Raw genomic sequence first — 20,572 nt, 5'->3', positions numbered from 1 at the left:
CTCTATTTTTCTATATAGAAGTCAGAAGTAGGTGGGGAGCAGGATTTCGTGTTTGACATAATCTATTGCATACAAAATCCTGTTTCAAAAAAAAAAAAAAAATTGACAGAGAAATTTGATTCATGAGTATCGATTACAAGTTTTGAGAGTAGATTTCGAAATTTATCTTTTAAATATATGTTGGACATTTTCATGTTGTCATGAACTAACTTGAACTTTCATTAGTATAAAGTTTCCATTTTTTCCAATACATATCAAATTATTTTTAAATTTCAACTTCAAAATAAATAGAACCAACCAATATTCAAGTTGACAACTCTACCCTACTCTGCTTTTTTGCAAAGCACGATAATACTATAGACAAACAAAAAGGGTCCAACTTGATTAATGAAACCAAAAAAACAACATTGTGAAATTTAGTACGGAATCCTGGGTCATGAGTCATTCGGCAATGAAAAAGTTGTTGTCTTTTATCTGAACATAAGGATTCTTGACTAGGTCTAGGTCTGGGAGTGTAAAGAAGAAAGATGGTTTGGTCAACTGATTTCTTACCCTTTTTGGCAATGGTGATGGTGGAATGTTGTGAAATGTTGATGATTACAATTGGTAAAGCAGCCATGAATGATGGATTGAACAATCTTGTTTATGTTGTTTACTATAATGCCCTTGGTACCCTTTTTCTTCTTCCTTGCTTAATCTTCCATAGGCTCAGGTTTGTCAAAAATCATCAATTCCATTTACCTATTTCTTGAGATTAGTCAAATTTAAAGTCTTTAATCTTTTTTTTCAGAAGCAATATGGTTCCTATTACTTTGCCTATATTGTGGAGATTCTTCCTTCTTGGCCTGTTGGGGTATTCTACTAATTTCTTCTCTCTTTTATTGTTATCAAATTTGGGGAAACTTTAACTTGTAAACTGTATTGCAGAATTTGTTTGGTGCAAGCCGTGGCCTTTACAGGTATTAAGTACAGCACTCCTACACTGGCAGCTGCTTTAGGGAATTTGATGCCAGGCTTTACATTTTTGCTTGCCATCATTTTCAGGTAAGGCTTAGCCAACTCCTAATTTCTTGTTCGATTTATACAGAGTGTTTGTAGCAACATAGTTTACCATTATCATTTGGTTTACTAATTAATGATTGTTAATGCTATAGAAATAAAGTGGCAGACCCAGAATTTGATGCCCATTTGCTCTTAATCTACAGTTCTACTAATCACAGAAAGGTGCTCGGTGAATCTATTCTAGTGTTAATGCTAGTTTCCTATTAAAAATGTAGTGATTGTGTAAAGAACAATGGGTGCTTGAGCATACAGTAGTGTACATGTAGGTCTGCCATTGCTTGAATATTTTGTTGAAACTTAATATATTTGTTCACAATTGTGTGACGGAGGACAATTAAAGAATTTACTGATCCGTGTTCTCTTTTTTGTGGTATTGACACTAGCACTATTTTCTTCTACAAGTAGAAGTGGAACTATGTTAGATCATTAGTTTCAGTTGTAACTAATCGTTCGTTCCTTCATATCTTTTGCAATTTTCAGGATGGAGAAGTTAGATATAAGAAAGGTCAGCAGTCAAGCGAAATCTGTGGGCACCATAGTGGCAATTATAGGGGCATCCATCATGACACTATACAAAGGACCGAGAGTACTAGGATCAAATTTACCTTCTGATTCATCTCATCACGCGTTAGTACTTTCACAAGAATCAAACTGGATACTGGGAGGTCTTCTGATTACCACCACCTGCATCATGTCTTCTGGATGGAACATTCTTCAGGTAAACATATTAGAAAGCGATTCAAGATTGAGAAAATGAATTATTTGAAGTTAAAAATCAGCTTAACAATCTCCCAGAGTTAGCAGTGCATTTCATGCATGTAGGACTTATTTTAGTTAATGATGCTTCGTTGAAAACATGTCATAGTAGAAGATGGTTCAATCTGTTTTCAGTTCATAACAAAACATTTTCTCTCGAGCAACCTTTTGGTGGGCTCGATTCATTTTATACTTGATAAAATTTCACTTCTTTACTTGCGCACCGTCTCAATTATTTTAGACACTAAACTGTGGCTGCTATATTGTTTCATAGGTATAAATAAGTTTATATCTCACAATTAGCACATAAGTCACATGCTTAATTCTGTTCGTATTTACTCAGACTGATACCGTGAAGAAATACCCCGAACACATGACAATAGTGTTTTTCACTTGCTTCTTTGGGAGTATTCAATGTGCAATTTTAACTCTGGCATTAGAAAGCAATCCAAAGACATGGATGGTGAAGCCTGGGATTGGGATGATAGCCATTGTTTTCTCAGTAAGAAATTTAATGCATTTTTCATTTTCTGTTCTCTTCTTCTCCTTGTTCTTTTTTATATATATAGATATATTATGTATGTGACTTATCGGTTATATATCTAAAACTCTAGGCGGTTTCTGGAAATGTCTTTCGTTACAACGTTTTGACATGGTGCTTGGATAAGAAAGGTCCTCTTTATGTAGCCATGTTCAAGCCCTTGGGAATGGTCATATCAGCAATCCTGGGGATCATATTCCTTGCAGATCCACTCCATTTAGGAAGGTAATATATAGACTACGCCATCCTTTTGCCTGTGCTTATACATCTTTAATCAACTAGCTTTGTTGTTCAAAAGTAGATTAATGCATATATTAAGTGCTTGTTCCTAAGAATTAACCTTTAACCCCCAGTCTGCTCTTTTCCCCTGTATTACACCCTCCATTTGAATTTATGTGAATTTATTTGACTGGATTTTATGTTTGACAAGAAAAAAAAAGATTATTGAATCGTGTGATTTTAAACATGTCATAACATATTCCTTCTGATTTTAATTTGAAGATCCCATAGCCAGCATTTTCATTTGTTCATTTCTATATATTCTCAGTTTTAGCATTTTCTCACTTATCGGAAAAAGAACAACATTCATGAAGTGAATTATTTGTTTGAATGTTGTATGCAGTGTTATTGGAGCAGTTATTATATCTGCTGGATTTTATTATGTTCTGTGGGGAAAATCTAAGGAGATCAAGTCCATGCATGAGGTTGACGACATTGTTTGTGTAATTGACTCAACAAATCAAACAAGCCTTCTATTGCACAAGTAAATTATAGCAAGAAAAGCATAAGATTAAGTAATGTTACAAGTAAATTATAGCAAGAAAAGTGGTTTAGGCTTCTTCTGTTAGTAACCTCGCATTTTATGCGTTTTGCTTAACGCCCTCGAGAAGTTGGTAAGTTATACTCCCTCTGTTCCCAATTAGTTGTCAGGATAATTTGCTTAAGATATTATGTTAGGTTAGAAATAAAGAAAAAGATGGGTTATTCATGAAAATAGTTTTTCATTTTCAAAAGAGAAGAGAAGTGGTCAATGGAGAAGGATGTAAAGTGAAATGTGCATTCAGCTTTCACTTATGATTACGAGTGCAAGAAATAATCCTTTTATAGGGGGTGGAGAACTGGATATATTCTTTATGGACTATGGTGTATTTTGTTGAAGTAGATGACTGATATCATGTTAAAATATGTGACAATCTCATTTAAAAGCTTAAACTGTTAAAGAGAGCAGAATTTTATTATTTAATTATAGTTTCAATATATTCTACCTGACAATCATAATTGATAATGAGGTTGAGAATATTGTTGTAGATCGAAAACCACATTTTATCTCTGCCAATTTAGATACTATATAGGAGACGTACATGACACATAATTCATGTTAAAGCAGGTAGAACTTAGGTTTGAATTTCATACCACACATTAACAAATTTACATATTTGTATTCAAAAAAAAAATTGAGCCTAGACATGTCCCCGTTGATCAAGGAGCGAGGTTAATTATTCGTGTTAGGTCACGTTGAATGAGAACTCTTCCAACGAATTAACCTTATAGTTAAATAAACTTATATCATTATATTTCATAGCATAATCTTAACTTGAACCTAAGATTAAAGATGTCTATGAATATCGGTGCCACTTAATTAGTATTGTTTCAGATTTTAATCTAGCTCTTTTTATTCCTTACAACTTTTTTCTTTGATAAAAGAAGCAGGTCAATTTCACAATTTGTCAGGCACTCCCACTGTTTGTTTTTTTTAAAGCATTATTGTAGTGCTGAAAGTATCAATAATTGAAGGGAAGTGCATAAATTGTCGAAATGTCAACAATCAATTAGTGTCACCATTCACGTTCCACTCCACACTTCACTTGTCTTTTTGAGTTGAATGGGTGCCAATTATATCCGATAAGGTAGGGTAGAGTTGAGTAATAAGTACTTATTTTTGTTTAATTAAATGTTTCGTGTTTAAGTTTGACTTCATATGAAATTAATTTTATTAAAAAGTGTTTTAGTCTCATGTAAAATTTATTGACACAAATCTACATTTAATCGAGCCCAATATTACTCCAAACTTCACTTGCTCTTTTGTCGTTTATTTGAAAGGAAACCAATTATGTAGATTGCCCCTTTATCACACAAAAGCACAATATAATAGTCACGCATCCTTTTATCACTCCCACAAGCAACTCTCATCTCTCATGAGGACAACAACTACTTAGCGTGCCCATTCATCTAATGTTTTTTTTCATCTTTAATTACATCACAATTATATGCACTAACTAATTCCCTTTCGGCAAAATGATATGTCATCAATTATTAAATTTCAATCAAATACCAGTAGATTTTTACATAAATAAGTAAGATAAATTCATCATAATTTGTACTTTTGTGGCCTTGTCAAGCCTTGCACATCATTAAAATAATATTGACATGGAAGAAGAAGAAGGAGAATCGAGGATATAAAATCTCAAGACTTTCCATATAACTAAGTTTCAATAAGAATTTTAGACTCTAACCTCCGATTATAGGTAGATAAAATTAACAACATGGATATAATGAATCAATTCTTATTTCGCATTTCCCCATATCATCAACTAACATATATAAATCATGACTTCCTCAGACCAATAATAAATAGTTTACCACATTTAGTCATAAACAAAAGGTTTAAATGTTTAGTCTTGGTCTAATTACAAATTGTACAAAGAAGAAGGTTTGATTCGAAAAGAACTTTTGCAAGTTGAAAGTGCTGTCTGATTAGAAAATGAAATAACATACTTTTTGATGAATAGATGGTTAGGAATTAACCAAATTTGCACAACCTCTACTCTAAGATAATAAAAAACAGAAAATGTCATCTCCAATATGGGACCTTAGGAATAAAAAAAAGTGTAAAGATTTCAACTTTAATTTCCATATAAACTTAGCTTAAAAAACAGTTGCTTTAATTCCAATATACGCTTAGCTAAAAAAACAGTTGTTTTAATTCTGGTCCATAATATATAGTTTTATTAAACACACACACTGGTATGATTAAATATCAGATTTTTCAGGTAGAGCTCATGTCCGCCACGCGTAGAAATTGATATTTGGGAAACACAAAAGTTGGAAGTTTTTGAAGCAAAAATGGGAAGCAATAACAGAGAGACAACTTTTTATAAAGAAGTGCTACCATTTACAGCTATGGTGACTATGGAATGTATAAATGTTGGATTAAATACACTTTACAAAGCTGCTACTAACAAAGGCATGAGTAATCATGTCTTTGTTGTTTATAGTTATGGTCTTGCTGCTCTTCTACTTCTTCCTTCTCCTTTCTTCTCTGCCAGGTACATGCTCTGTTTTTTTTTTCTATTGCATGTTTGTAAAATTTGAGAGATCAAGAATCTGATGGGGGTTTGAAAAATTGGAATCATCTAACTGCAGATCAAGAATACTTCCACCTCTCAATTGCTCAATTCTCGCCAAAATCTTTCTTCTTGGAGTTATCGGGTACCAATTTGACTCTTTTTCTTGTTTTTTTTCACTCTCAATCTGTCAATATGTAAAACCCCAAAAAAAAGTTTGGTTATTTTCGAGAAAATTAGGATTATTGGATGTTGTTAGTCTTAAAAATGAGCAAATCAATTGAATTTGTTGATTAGAATGATCCCACATCGACTTGAGAATACGATCTCTTTGTAAGATTTGGACAATCTTCTTTCCTTTGATCTAGTTTGACATAGTATCAAAGTTAGATCCATTTGACCGGACCATGGGTCTCTTAGCCATCCTCATTCCTTTGAGTTGACTTTTGAAGTGTCAGTTACATCCAAAGTTTAATTTGACAGAATTCAATTGGTAAAGTTAGTGCTGAACCAATAAAGAGAGATAGAAAAGTCAAACCTCAATAATGTGAGATTAAAGTACAAGTTGATTGATACATCAATAGTAATTCTGTTTCAGATGTGGAAATTTACTAGGCACAAGGTCAATAAGAATTCTTGTAACGTTTTGTCCCTTTCCCTATTCTTTACATTTTATATTTTCAACTTTTTTGTTTTTTCATTTATACTAACATAGATGGGACTGGGCATTTGCGCGAATGACTTCTTTTGAGGGCACTACATAAATTTGTCCATGAAAAGGAAAATGCATCCACTTGATTTTAAAGGCGAAATTTAGCTACTGCAACGAGAGTGACAGAATATAAAGATTAACCTTAAAAAAAAGGCCACACGGTGCGAATTATTCGGGGTAAAGTGGAAATCCAACTCACACCAGTAACATTTTAGACTATACGCTTTGATGATCATTCATTGGTGTTTCATTCTAGTAAATTTCAACAAAATAGTCTCAGAACAAAATATAATCATATTTTCTTGCTTTTTCATAATGTATATTATAGTGCATAAATGGAAGTGCAGGTGTACATCACAGATAATGGGGTATACAGGCATTATCTATGCCTCTCCTACGCTTGCCTCCGCCATCAGCAATCTTGTCCCTGCTTTTACTTTCGTCTTGGCTGTCATTTTCAGGTTCTCTTTAATAATCTCATGTCCTAATTTCAGGTCATTTTCTTAATTTTGTTGTCCCCACTATAATGAAACTAGATTGTTTTTTTTAATCTCCAAGTTGTGTCAAGTTGTTGACATCTTTTGTCAGCATCCATCATTTTTTCCCAACCGAAACAAAGGATAAACTCGACTAAGATTACTGATATCTAAGTTGTAGCATGTAGGCCATTTGATCCATTGTTTAAAAACAAAAAGTTGTAGAAAGGTTGGAAAAAATATTGAACCATTTGCATAAATGACCCTTCGAGGCCACTATTATAATTGTATCGATGTTAGCTCCCTGGATTAAACTTGTCTGTAAAAGAAAAATACATCCAACTCTACTTTAAATGGCAAAGTTCACTCAATTCGACTAACGGGGACTAAGTTTAAAGAATGACCTCAGAATAGGCCTACGGTATAACTAATTCATTTTACGCTGATTTACAAAAATAAACACTTGTGTGGATTGTATTTAGATGTTGGCCGCTTTTCATAATTAGACCTGTGGTGTCAAGTTCAAAAATGGCTCTCTGTTTTTTATGTTTTAGAAGAAGAAATTTGATGAGTGGAACTGTTAAACAGGATGGAGAAGATACAGTTGAAAAGATCAACCACTCGAGCCAAAGTGTTGGGCACGGTGGTGTCCATAGCTGGAGCATTCGTAGTAACTCTATACAAAGGCCCAAAAATATTAGTGCCTACCACGTCCACACCCAATTTACTACGTCAACCTCTCGGCTCAACTCAATCGAATTGGATGCTTGGTGGCCTTTTCCTCACAACTGAATATTTTTTAGTCCCAATGTGGTATATAGTTCAGGTATGAATTTTTATTTTACTCGTACTCAATGTTTACAACAAGCAAATTAATGCAAAATACGTGTCTTCTTTCATATGTATATTCTCGCTTTATTTTGTGACTCGTGATTAAATGTGCGGGCAAGTTTTTTCCAACAGAGACTTGGTCCCTGAATAGAGATTTTTTTTTTTTTTGATGACAGACATGGATTATGAAGGTGTATCCAGCAGAAGTGACAGTAGTTTTCTTCTACAACTTGACTGTTAGCATCCTAGCTGGTATTGTAGGATTTTTATCTGAACCTGACTCCAACAAATGGATAATTAAACCGGATATCGCACTGGCCTCCATCCTCTGCTCTGTAAGTTAAAACGAGAAATAAGTTTGATTTTTTCATATCTTTATACTATATATTTTGCTATGTCTGTTCATGTACGATGAAATGATATGTGTTGCATCACACAGGGAATATTGGGTTCATCCCTAAATAATACAATTCACACCTGGGCATTGCGCGTAAAAGGACCAGTGTATGTAGCAATGTTTAAACCATTGTCCATCGCGATTGCAGTTGCCATGGGAGTCATTCTCTTGGGAGATACTCTTTATTTGGGAAGGTACAAACACTCAAGTGCCCAATTCTGCACACAACACATTTATTTTCTTTAACGAATTACGTATGTCATCATAATCTAATTAACTACTTTCTTCTTTGACAATCAGCATCCTTGGAGCAACGATAATTGCAATTGGATTCTATACCGTAATGTGGGGAAAGGCAAAAGAGATGCCTGAATATAATGATTCTAGTGATCTCGAGTCGTCTCCAGATCAAAAGTTCCCCTTGTTACACAATTTCAAAAATGAAGACATCTCAGACAAGTGAAAAATTAGTTTGAAGGCAGAAAGGGATGTCACACAAAAGGCTGTAACTGCAAATCACTCCATCTTTTATGAACAAAATCGAGTATGGGGTTGTATAGGAAGAAACAAGATGCTGCTGTGGGAAAAGTAGGAGCAGCTAATTGTTTGCATATATATATCCATCCTTTGTTCTGTACAGCTATTCTGGAAAAAGACTTGTTTACTACTGACATTTTATCATTTGGCTTCAAAGTACTGAGTCACAACAGAATGTTCCTTTTGTATCTCAGGAATGAACTAAAGCCTATTTTGGGGCCTTGCTAGTTAATGTTAGTTGAACAGGATTGTATCTCAATGGATTCTAATGTAATTTATGCTAAGAAAATATTATTAAACCTCGATGAGGAGTCCTTTAGAAATTGACGTTTCGCAGTGAATTATTTCGAGTGAATAATTTTACATTTCTAATACATCTTTTAATTATTATTTTTAAAAACATCTTTAATACATAGTTATACATTTATGTATACATGATTATACACTATTTATACAATATCATGCATTATATATAAATATAGTGTACAAAATCGTATCGAAAATCGAATCAAACCGCAAATTGAGAAAAAATAATCCGACTAATGGTGGGTTTGACTTGGTTTGGTATTCGAAAAAAAAACTCGACTATATTTGGGTTGGTTTGATTTTAACTAAAAAACATCAACCCGACATTATATATATAATTTTAAAATTTTATTTTATACATAAAAATATTTACTTTGATATAATTTTTAAATATTTCTTATATTTTTTCATAGTTTTTATCTTTTAATATATTATTTCAAGTTTGAATGGTTCAATAAAGATTATAGTCCACATATGTTGGTAATTATAATAAAGCTTAAATCAAAATCAAATTAATACTAATGCAAAAAAAAAAAAATCAATTCAGCACTAAGAATGACAATAATGTTGAATATTTGTTCTTTGGTTTTACATTGATTTAAACAATTCAAATACATAGTCTAATTTTAATTTTCTTTAATATTTAATCACGTAACTAATACTTATTAAACTTATTTTAGCATAATTTAGTACTTTTAAATTATGATCATTTTCATTATGACTTGTTAATTTGCAATATTTGTTTTACGCTTATTATTATTATTTTGTTGGATATTTTAGTGTCATTACTCATATCATATTTTGTGTTATTTTCTTAAGAAACACCTTAGGTAGTTGTATTTTGGTAGGACTAAAGAAATATTTGAAGTACAAGTAAATTATATGTTTGTATGCATACTTTACTGGAAAAATCCGAAAAAACTCGAGGTTAAAAAACTCGAGTTTTATAGGTTTGGTTTATAGTTTTAAAAATCTGACACAAATGGTTTGATTGATATTTGAAAAACCCGAGTCAATCCGGTCATGTACACCCGTAATTTTCACAATGTCTTAACCACTAGACTAAAAATTTACCTTGTGTCAAAAAATGTCAATATTTATTAAACTAAAATTAGACTTTGTATATGATGTAATTTTTCGATAAAAAATATCGCTTAACACCCCTTATTATTCAAGGGGGGGTCTGGCTGGCCCTTCGATACATTACATACACATGTCCATTTTGTTGAAAAGAATTTTTGTTACCCGTACATATTGGTAAGTAACCCTAAAATCAAATTCACTTTTTAGTAACGTGCAGTTTGATTGGCCCAATCCGTTTGTTTACTTGATCCATAGGCTTCACCCGAAACGACTCATCGAACTTTTAAATAAAACGAGTCAAAAAAATGTAACCTGCAGATTGGAAACTAAGTGGATTTGGGGGAAAGATTAAGCTAATAGTAATAATAGAAAGTACACCAATTTTCTCTCTATTTTTCCATTATCATAAAGCATTTTATTTTCTTTAAAAGAAAAAATTAGAGAGATTTGATATGGTTGTACAAGTTAAGTATGATATCTTGCTCCTTTGATTGATATTCCCGATAAATAGATGGATTTACAAAGAATTTCAATAAATCAAGTTAAATATGAGTTTAAAAAATATTGACTAATGATTTGATTTAGTATTTAAAAAGTTGAATCATAACTAATTTAGTTTTAATTTTAAAAAAGGGTCAAATTTAATTATATTTGTATAAAAGCATTATCGGAAAGAACTCGAGGTTGAAGCAAGTGCAAATTAATAACAATATTTTACCCTCTTGCACAATTTTTAATCAAGTAAATATCATTTTCGCCGCCACTCAAATTTTGATGTGCTACCTAAAGAATAGGATAGTTTAAAATATATTTTTTAATTACATAAATTAAGATTTGAATTATTTTATTAGGCTCTTAAAGTAAAATGGAAAATTCAAAGTCTTCTAAGCAATTTCTAGAAAGAAACGTGTTTGACCAAACCGACACTTATGGGGTGTGTTTGGTAGGGAGGAGAACATTTTTGAGAAAATGTTCTTTCAATTTTCTTGATTTTCGATTTTGAAAATTGATTTTCAAAAAAAAAAAAAAAAACTTCTTAAAATAAATTAAATAATTTCCGTAATGAAAATGAGATTTCTTTTGTATAAATAACGTTGTAAATTTAATATCTCCTCCCACCCATCAATCTTGTTAAAAATATTAGATTGCGATGAATCATATGCTTATAAACTTTATCTTCTACCAAACTCACTAACTTGATTGATTCAAATTTTAAAGACTTAGATCTGAAATTTCAAATCAAAATTAGAGAAATCACATTCATCCATATATGTCATTAGATAATTTTACCAAAAGCTGTCTATTTAATCACATCTACTGAACCAATCATCTAAAAACTTATTAAATTGCAAATCTGGAGATAAAGACAAAGTGAATTTCAATTAGTATATTCGTCATACATGATATCTCATCTCTTTCTTTTTGACTCATACATTGTCTTCTATACGTGCACACCATATATACATTTTTTTTTCTTCCAAAATTTTGACAAGATCTTATCATTTAGGTGGCGGCTAAAATTGGAAAATAATTGTCAAAGCCATCCAACATGCTACTATTATTTATTCCCAATTGGGATATATTATCTTAGTGCATGTCTTCTGCTAATATTATTACTTATGTGTTTGCTATATATATAGAGAGAGAGAGGGGACGTTACCTCCATATATACTCCAAAATCATATTACAAGTGATATTCATTTCTCGTATAAAACAATGTCTTTTGTTATGCTCAAGAATCTCTTACTATCCCCTCTCCGTAAATTCATCCACAAAGATTTCCATGAGATCTTCGAGAAAATGACCCTCATCGATAAATTATTTTTTCTGGTAAAGAAGAGTTCGACCGAATATTTTATTTTTATGTCCTAGTTGATCATAGTTATTTTTTTTTTTTAGTTTATTGTGTACGTACGTAGTAGCTAATAATGTGAGATGCATGCAGATTGTTCATTTTATTGATAAGCATAACTTTTGGCACCGGCTACCGGTGTTCTTTGGGCTACTTTATCTTGGAGCACGGCGGACTCTTCACCAGCAATATAATTTGATCAACGTCGGTAGAACACCTACCGGCATTCGATCAAATCCGGCAGATTACCCTTATAGAACTGCTGATGGAAAATTCAATGACCCTTTTAATGAAGGAGCAGGCAGTCAATTTTCTTTCTTTGGCAGGAATATGATGCCTGTTCATCAGGATAATAAGGTATATATATAATTGCATAACTCAACCGCAAATTAAAAACTAGCTCATGAGGGGATTGTCCAAGTCCATAATTTCCTTTTTTTTATTGATTAAAAAGAATAAAATGATATTTATGCAGTTAAAGAAGCCAGATCCAATGGTAGTAGCAACGAAGCTGCTAGCACGAAGAAAATTCATAGACACTGGAAAACAATTTAACATGATATCTGCCTCTTGGATACAATTTATGGTTCATGATTGGATCGATCATTTGGAAGACACTCAGCAGGTCAGTTAGCCTACTTTTATTTAGTATTTATTTCAGAATTAGCAATTTGATACTGATATTCTTTCATTCAATTAGTGAAAATAATTGGGAAACTTATGTAAAATGTACATGGATCATCTAGCTAGCTTACCAACATGACCACCGAAGTACATTATGTATATATACTATATTTACTGTACACATGCATATTTTGTATAATCAGTAATTTTCTTAAGTAATTTGTGACGTATTTTGTTGGTACATTAATTTTATGCAACAGGTTGAGCTAAGGGCACCAAAAGAAGTTGCTAATGAATGTCCTCTCAAGTCCTTTAGGTTTAACAAGTCCAAGGAAACTCCTACAGATTTTTATGAAATCAAAACCGGTCACTTGAACAGCCGTACTCCCTGGTGGTAAGATCTCTAAAATATTTTACCATAAATTCATTTAGACAAACTAAATTGTTATCTAGTCCAAAAGAAGAGTGTGCGGAATAATTATTTAAATTTTAATTTTCACATGAAGGGACGGAAGTGTAATTTATGGAAGTAACGAGGATGTTTTGAAGAAAGTGAGGACATTTAAAGACGGGAAACTGAAACTATCAGAAAATGGACTCATCCAACAAGATGAAAATGGAAAAATTATTTCTGGTGATGTTCGTAACACTTGGGCTGGACTTTTAACACTACAAGCTCTCTTTGTTCAAGAGCACAATGCTGTTTGTGACACTTTGAAGGTACGTACTAATTAATCATAGTGGAGTTTAACTACGGAAAATAAGACAGGTTGCTATCATACATATTATGTATGTTTATATTTGAGATAGTGGACAATCTTAAATTTTATTTTTTGTAAAAGAACTTTGATTTTCAATATTTCAGAAAGAATATCCAGAATTAGAGGATGAAGAGTTGTATCGTCATGCAAGGCTAGTCACTTCAGCTGTCATTGCAAAAGTTCACACAATAGATTGGACTGTTCAGCTTCTCAAAACCGATACTATGCTTGCTGGAATGCGTGCCAATTGGTTAGTATTTATCTCTCTTACTCTATATATCAACTATACTATTGTCGCCGCGGATGATTAAATTAAAATTAATTTGTATGACAGGTATGGATTACTAGGAAAGAAATTCAAGGATACATTTGGGCATGTTGGTTCCATTTTAAGTGGTGTTGTTGGAATGAAAAAACCTGAGAATCATGGAGTGCCTTATTCCCTAACTGAAGAATTCGTGTGTGTTTATAGAATGCATCAACTCTTACCTGATACACTTCAGCTAAGAAATATAGATGCCACGCCTGGACCAAACAAATCTCTCCCTTTGACTAATGAGTAAGCCCTCATGCATTACACGCTATATATATTATTAGTATAGTGACAAAAAAAAAATAAAAAAAATTCTCATTGTAACAAACTTTGCTTATTATAATACTAAATTAACTACATAAAATTAACATAATCAAATTGCAATATTGAAATTGTAGAATTCCGATGGAAGAAGTAGTTGGGAGTAAAGGAAAAGAGAATTTATCAAGAATTGGTTTTACTAAGCAAATGGTTTCAATGGGGCATCAAGCTAGTGGAGCTCTTGAGCTTTGGAATTATCCAGTGTGGATGAGAGATCTTATTGCCCAAGATGTTGATGGAACTGATAGGCCACATCATATTGACCTTGCAGCCCTTGAAAGTAAGTTTATTTTCTATTACGTACAATCAGAATATCATCAATAAAATATGGCTTTATTGTTAATAATTTTTTGTTGAATAATTAGTTCTTTTCCAATAATCAATAAATTAATTATATTTTGATGGCAGTTTATAGAGATAGAGAAAGAAGTGTTCGTAGGTACAATGACTTTCGAAGAGGAATGCTACAAATTCCTATTTCGAAATGGGAAGATTTGACGGATGATGAAGAAGCAATCAAAACACTTCGTGAAGTATATGATGATGATATTGAAGAGTTGGATTTACTAGTGGGACTCATGGCGGAGAAAAAGATTAAAGGATTTGCCATTTCAGAAACTGCATTTAACATATTCCTTCTCATGGCAACAAGGTTTGTAAATAAACAAGAAAAATTTATGCATTACTATTATATTTTTTACACAATTAGGTAACTTATAAGTTGATTTCGAATTTACAGGAGATTAGAGGCAGATAGATTTTTCACAAGCAATTACAACGAGGAGACATACACAAAGAAAGGATTGGAATGGGTGAATACTACTGAAAGTTTGAAAGATGTGTTAGATCGTCATTATCCAGAAATGACTGAAAAATGGATGAATTCAAACAGTGCATTTTCTGTTTGGGATTCTTCTCCAGAACCTCACAATCCTATTCCACTCTATTTTCGTGTTCCTCAGTAGTAGACCTCAAAATCACGTGTGTAACTATTTATTAATACCGTAATACGTACAAGTTTGTATTTAAGGCATCTTGTTCTATTTCATCAAAATAATATATTGTTTCTTGGTTTGTGAAAATAACTAGCCACTATTCCACTAATGATCATTTGAGCTATTAACTCGTGTTATATATATCTTGAGATGTCTTATTATTAAATTGTTGAGGAGATACATATATTTGCACTAGCAATTCTATATATGGACCACCTTGTTGTATGGAAAATATTTACATGGACCATGCATCATAATGCTTGAAGATTAATTCAACAAAAAGTTAGTATTTATCTTTATCTAGAAGTTTAGAATTAGCGGTAGTGCATTATTTATTATACTTGAAATTATCAACAGGTACATATATGTTTTAATTTGTTTCTTGAAATTTTGATCTTTCAAAATGTTAAACCAAAGCAGTAGGCATCCATATTGTAATTACATCGCATATTATTCCTACGTGAACAAGCCAGAAGTATAATTATTTAACAATCTACTTTACATTTTCCAGCCATGGTACTTGGAATATACAAATTTATGGTAAAACACTTTCTAATATAAACAACTCCATTTACCCGTCCAGCTCAATATCTCGGGGTAAATACTTTATTATTAGCTTCATGGAGAAAATGAGTAGGATTTCTATTTTATTTATTTATATATAGGTGTTCATAGACGATATTGGTCTGAATTGTCAAAGCCATCCAACGTGTGCTATTTTTTTAATTTTTTTTTTGTACGTAGGTGTCTAATAATGCCTTATGCTTCTGTTAATTATATACTATATATTAGTATTATATAAAGATGATGTTCTCTTCATATATACTCCAAATTAAACAAAAAAAAAACATCATACTATATTACAATTGTCTTTATTATCGTATAAATAACGACGAAATTAATAAAGTAACGTGTTTGGTTATGGCATTCCTCGAGAATCTCTTGCTATCCCATCTTCGTAATTTCATTCACAAAGATTTTCATGACGTCTTTGAGGAAATGACTCTAATCAACAAATTCTTGTTTCTGGTAATTCTTTTATTAGATTAATTATCCTAATTTTCAAACTGATTATATTTACCTTTTGAACTAATAGGAAGCTAAGACATCCTTGTACAATAAACTTTTGCTACTTTGATCAAAGTTTATTAAAATATCAAATTCGTCATTTCTGATTTTCGACTCAAAAGAAGTGATCAACATTACAATTAATTTCTTTCCATTATTATTATTATTTTACGTTCGTTATAATAATTAATGTGAGATGCATGTAGATGGTCCATTTCGTTGATAAATTGAACTTTTGGCACCGGCTGCCGGTGTTCCTGGGGCTAGCTTATCTTGGAGCGCGGCGATGTCTTCACCAGCAATATAATTTGATCAACGTCGGTACAACACCTACCGGCGTCCGATCAAATCCGGGGGATTACCCTTATAGAATTGCCGATGGAAAATATAACGACCCTTTCAATGAAAATGCAGGAAGTGAATTTTCCTTCTTTGGGAGGAATATGATGCCTGTTGATCAGCTTAACAAGGTAATAAGTATTGCTTAATTCTATAACTTTTAGTTTAATTAAAAATCAAGAGACCTAATTTTTACTAATTTCTTTATTCCAAAAAAAAATAAACATAAAAAATGCGCATGCAGTTAAAGAAACCAGATCCAATGGTAGTAGCAACGAAGCTACTAGCACGTAGAAAATTCATAGACACTGGAAAACAACTTAACATAATAGCTGCCTCTTGGATATAATTTATGATTCATGATTGGATCGATCATATGGAAGACACTAACCAGGTCAGCCTAGCTAGCTATTACTTTTTTTTTTTTCTTCGGCGACTCAAGAATCAATTTCATTCTAAGCTCCATCGATCGTATTAGAGAATTCAATTTTACTACCATTGACTAGATTTTACTGTTGTTGGTAATATTAATGTTGTGCATGCACAGATGAAACTTGATGCACCTAAAGAAGTTGCAAGTCAGTGCCCTCTCAAGTCTTGTAAATTTTACAAGTCCACCGAAACTCCTACGGGCATAGATGAAATCAAAACAGGTCACTTGAACAGACGTACCCCTTGGTGGTAAATATTTCATACTGCAATAATTTTATATTTTTACTCTAAATGAAACATTAGTATAATGTACATATGCGTATTAAAACAGATGATTACATGTTTTTCTATTCTTTATTAAGTCTCTTGTATTTTGTATAATATAATATGATAATGAAGGGATGGAAGTGCGATTTATGGAAACAACGCAGATGATTTAAAGAAAGTAAGAACATTTATAGACGGAAAATTGAAACTATCAGAAAATGGACTCATCCAACAAGATGAAAATGGAAAAATCATCTCTGGTGATGTTCGCAATACTTGGGCTGGACTTTTGACACTCTATGCTCTCTTTGTTCAAGAGCACAATGCTGTTTGTGATGCCTTGAAGGTACTAATAACTAGTCATATTAATTACTCCCTGGTCCACTTTTATTTATTATGTTGCGATTTTCGAATTTTCAAAGTTAAATTAGATTTCGTTAATTCAATATTTTAAACAAAAAATTTAGATATTAAAAAACTATAAGAAAAGTACTATAAGAGGGAAACCATGATAATTAAAAGTGGACGGAGGGAGTAGCAATTACCTTTTAACGTATCATATATTATTATTATTATGGAATTCACTACTAAAAAACATCGTCGCTGGTCCGTCACTTTTGCTGGTCGCTAATTTAAATTTGTCTAGGATTAGCAACGGATTTTAGTGTTTAGCTACAAAATATTTTCTGTTGCTAAATCCAGTTTTTTCTTGATTCATTTATATATATAACTTGATTTTCCATTTTTTTCAGAAAGAATATCCAGAATTGAAGGACGAAGACCTGTATCGTCATGCTAGGCTGGTGACTTCTGCTGTCATTGCAAAAGTTCACACCATAGATTGGACTGTCGAGCTTCTCAAAACTGAGACCTTGCTCGCCGGAATGCGTATTTCTTGGTTAATACTCTTATAAATTACGCTATCCGTCTCATTTTATGTAGCACCATTTGACTTCCCATAATGTTTAAGGAGAAAAAAAGACTTTTGAAATTTCTGGTCCAAAATAATCCTTAAGCAATTGTAAATCATTTTACTAAGGGTAACAGGGAAATTTAAAGTTAAGTTATTTATAGTTACAGACTTACATAAGATGACATTCTCTTTTAGACGGACTAAAAAGGAAAAGGTGACCAAACAAAATGGATTGAAGGGAGTAGTTATTTTACTTCTTCTTTTTTCATGTTTTGTGACGAAATAATTAATATTGTAGGTATGGATTGCTAGGGAAAAAGTTTAAGGATACATTTGGACACATTGGAGGAGATTTTTGGTTGAGTGGCTTTGTTGGAATGAAGAAACCTAGAAACCATGGCGTGCCTTACTCTTTAACGGAGGAATTTTCGAGTGTCTATCGTATGCATCAACTCTTACCTGATACTCTTCAGCTGAGAAATATAGATGCAACACCTGCACCAAACAAGTCTCTCCCTTTGACTAATGAGTAAGTCACATTTCAAACAGGCTGCGCTATTTCATGCACACTTGAAGATGATTATATATAATATGTTAAATTAAAGTACTCATATTGCATTAGGATCCCAATGGAAGATTTAACTGGAGGTAAAGGAGCGGAGAAATTATCTAAAATCGGGTTTATTACTCAAATGGTTTCAATGGGACATCAAGCATGTGGAGCTCTTGAGCTTTGGAATTATCCAGTGTGGATGAGAGATCTTGTTGCTCAAGATATTGATGGAACTGACAGACCAGATCCTGTGGACCTTGCAGCTCTCGAAAGTAAGTTTTTTCGTTTTATTATTTAAAATATTAGTAATTCACTTGTGATATTTGGATGGTACGTACGTACGTAGTTTATAGGGACAGGGAAAGAAGTGTTGCAAGGTACAATGAATTTCGAAGAAGGATATTCCTAATTCCCATCACTAAATGGGAAGATTTGAGCGATGATAAGGAAGTTATTGAAACACTAGTTGAAGTATATGGTGTTAATAATGTAGAAGAATTGGATTTGTTAGTCGGAATCATGGCGGAAAAAAAGATCAAGGGCTTTGCTATTTCTGAAACTGCTTTTTTCATATTCCTTTTTATGGCAGGAAGGTAATTGGTATATATATGTACAAATTTTATGTGTACTACTCCATATATGATGAGTTATAAAAGTTGATATATTTTGAAAATGCATGGCAGGAGGCTAGAGGGAGATAGATTTTTCACAAGCAATTACAACGACGAGACATACACAAAAAAAGGATTGGAATGGGTGAATACTACTGAAAGTTTGAAAGATGTGTTAGATCGTCATTACCCAAAAATGACTGAAAAATGGATGAATTCCAGTAGCGCATTCTCTGTTTGGGACTCTTCTCCACAACCTTACAATCCTATTCCACTTTATTTACGTCTTCCTCAGCAGTAGATCTCTCATCTATTGTGAATGAAGTTTGTATTGTATTTATGGTTCCTTGTTCTATTTCTAATAAGCCAGCTTGCACTACTGTTTCAGCTTGTAATATTGATGTTTTTTAATAAAACATTTTTAATTTCTTATATATATTATACTATCAAAGTTTCATGTTTTACCAACATGTGGATTGTGGTGCAGTGGTGGGATTGTCTCATCTTAAGGTCTTGAATTCGAGCTCGAGGTATAAAAAAATTTTGTTGAGACCGCGACCCCCAAATAGTGGACGATTGAAATTTAATTGGAGCTTCAATGCGTGCTCCGAAAATCGGGTGGAAAAAAGAAGTTTCATGTTTTAAGGTAACGAGAATTCTTGTAACTTGAGTCTTCTTTAAATTAATTATTGAAACTTAACTGAACCGAACAGAAACTAAGATAATTGAATTAGTTAGAAAAAGTTTAATTACAATTATATGCGATAATTTAAGCAAACAAAGCTACTCCCTCCGTCCCATTTTATGTGGCAACATTTGACCGGGCACGGAGTTTAAGAAATAAATGAAGACGGTAAAAGAGGAATTGTACCTTTAAATACTTACCGTATAAGAAAATGTGACATTCTTTTTGAAACTGACCAAAAAGAAAATGGTGCCACATAAAATGAGACGGAGGAAGTATCTGATAAGATTTTCATATAAATAATCGAACCAAACTATGCGTCTAGAACCACGATTTACATTCCAAACTCATTTTGGCCCATTATTTATGAAGGCCCACTTCCATTATTAAAGGAATAATTACTTGGGTGGATCCATTTTAAAAAATAATTACTTAAGGAAAAATCACACCATATACACATTTAAGGAACAATATTACAAGTTTTAAACACACTCTTAAAAAATTCTTCCTTATAACAGTTTATTTACGGATTATAACATATTACTTAAATTTAACTTTATTTAAAAATCAATTACAGTTTTATTTAAAAATGATTAATCTCTTTATATTTTTATATTATTAATTATTAATAGCTAACTAATTTAATTGCAGTTCCTTTTTTAAAACCGAAATTATCAGTTACACGAATTTAGGGATTTACATTGATTAGACTTCCTTGTTTACCGTTACACTCCAAATATCTCATACACCAATCACAGTTCCCCGCCCACCCACGCCTATCAGTTTCTACACG

The 20,572-nt window shown here is 32.3% G+C and overlaps 3 protein-coding genes and 1 pseudogene across 4 annotated transcripts in view; all 4 read left to right on the top strand.

The window, feature by feature from the left end:
* The first annotated feature begins 388 nt into the window (after positions 1-388).
* On the top strand, positions 389-3,362 carry LOC125846397 (WAT1-related protein At5g40240-like). Its single transcript, XM_049525805.1, has 7 exons — positions 389-712; positions 791-853; positions 928-1,044; positions 1,543-1,780; positions 2,162-2,320; positions 2,433-2,584; positions 2,982-3,362. Exons 1-7 carry the CDS (start codon positions 528-530, stop codon positions 3,124-3,126), a joined length of 1,059 nt encoding a protein of 352 aa, XP_049381762.1. The 5' UTR covers positions 389-527; the 3' UTR covers positions 3,127-3,362.
* Positions 3,363-5,250: 1,888 nt separating this feature from the next.
* On the top strand, positions 5,251-8,873 carry LOC125846396 (WAT1-related protein At3g28050-like). Its single transcript, XM_049525803.1, has 7 exons — positions 5,251-5,685; positions 5,783-5,848; positions 6,763-6,876; positions 7,480-7,717; positions 7,899-8,057; positions 8,162-8,313; positions 8,420-8,873. Exons 1-7 carry the CDS (start codon positions 5,483-5,485, stop codon positions 8,580-8,582), a joined length of 1,095 nt encoding a protein of 364 aa, XP_049381760.1. The 5' UTR covers positions 5,251-5,482; the 3' UTR covers positions 8,583-8,873.
* A 2,688-nt stretch (positions 8,874-11,561) lies between these two features.
* The window catches only part of LOC125846390 (alpha-dioxygenase PIOX-like), a 30,993-nt gene continuing 21,982 nt past the window's right edge, over positions 11,562-20,572 (top strand). The window contains exons 1-10 of one of the 2 annotated variants that reach the window (XR_007444355.1): positions 11,562-11,875; positions 11,991-12,254; positions 12,373-12,522; positions 12,782-12,915; positions 13,028-13,241; positions 13,387-13,532; positions 13,617-13,841; positions 13,994-14,196; positions 14,325-14,568; positions 14,656-14,946. Coding sequence is in view for 1 of the 2 variants with exons in the window: in XM_049525798.1 (XP_049381755.1) it covers positions 11,762-11,875; positions 11,991-12,254; positions 12,373-12,522; positions 12,782-12,915; positions 13,028-13,241; positions 13,387-13,532; positions 13,617-13,841; positions 13,994-14,196; positions 14,325-14,568; positions 14,656-14,881 (1,920 nt within the window). In the remaining variant the exon portion in view is untranslated. Of the gene's footprint in view, positions 11,876-11,990; positions 12,255-12,372; positions 12,523-12,781; positions 12,916-13,027; positions 13,242-13,386; positions 13,533-13,616; positions 13,842-13,993; positions 14,197-14,324; positions 14,569-14,655; positions 14,988-20,572 lie in introns of those variants that run through there. The other variant, XM_049525798.1, reaches the window with a different exon arrangement.
* On the top strand, positions 15,833-19,477 carry LOC125846392 (alpha-dioxygenase PIOX-like; annotated as a pseudogene).

The sequence above is a fragment of the Solanum stenotomum genome, chromosome 12 (genome assembly GCF_019186545.1).
Source record: "Solanum stenotomum isolate F172 chromosome 12, ASM1918654v1, whole genome shotgun sequence".
Classification (NCBI taxonomy): Eukaryota; Viridiplantae; Streptophyta; class Magnoliopsida; order Solanales; family Solanaceae; genus Solanum; species Solanum stenotomum.
The sequence above is the reverse complement of the archived record's forward strand: the minus strand, read 5'-3'. Positions and strand labels throughout refer to the sequence as shown.

Excerpts from the sequence above, each read along its gene's own strand:
- LOC125846397 (XM_049525805.1), top strand. The coding sequence starts at position 528 with ATGGTTTGGTCAACTGATTTCTTACCCTTTTTGGCAATGGTGATGGTG. Across the intron at positions 854-927 it reads TTCCTTCTTGGCCTGTTGGG|AATTTGTTTGGTGCAAGCCG; the intron begins GTATTCTACTAA and ends ACTGTATTGCAG. Across the intron at positions 2,585-2,981 it reads GATCCACTCCATTTAGGAAG|TGTTATTGGAGCAGTTATTA; the intron begins GTAATATATAGA and ends TGTTGTATGCAG.
- LOC125846396 (XM_049525803.1), top strand. The coding sequence starts at position 5,483 with ATGGGAAGCAATAACAGAGAGACAACTTTTTATAAAGAAGTGCTACCA. Across the intron at positions 7,718-7,898 it reads CAATGTGGTATATAGTTCAG|ACATGGATTATGAAGGTGTA; the intron begins GTATGAATTTTT and ends TTTTGATGACAG. Across the intron at positions 8,314-8,419 it reads GATACTCTTTATTTGGGAAG|CATCCTTGGAGCAACGATAA; the intron begins GTACAAACACTC and ends TTTGACAATCAG.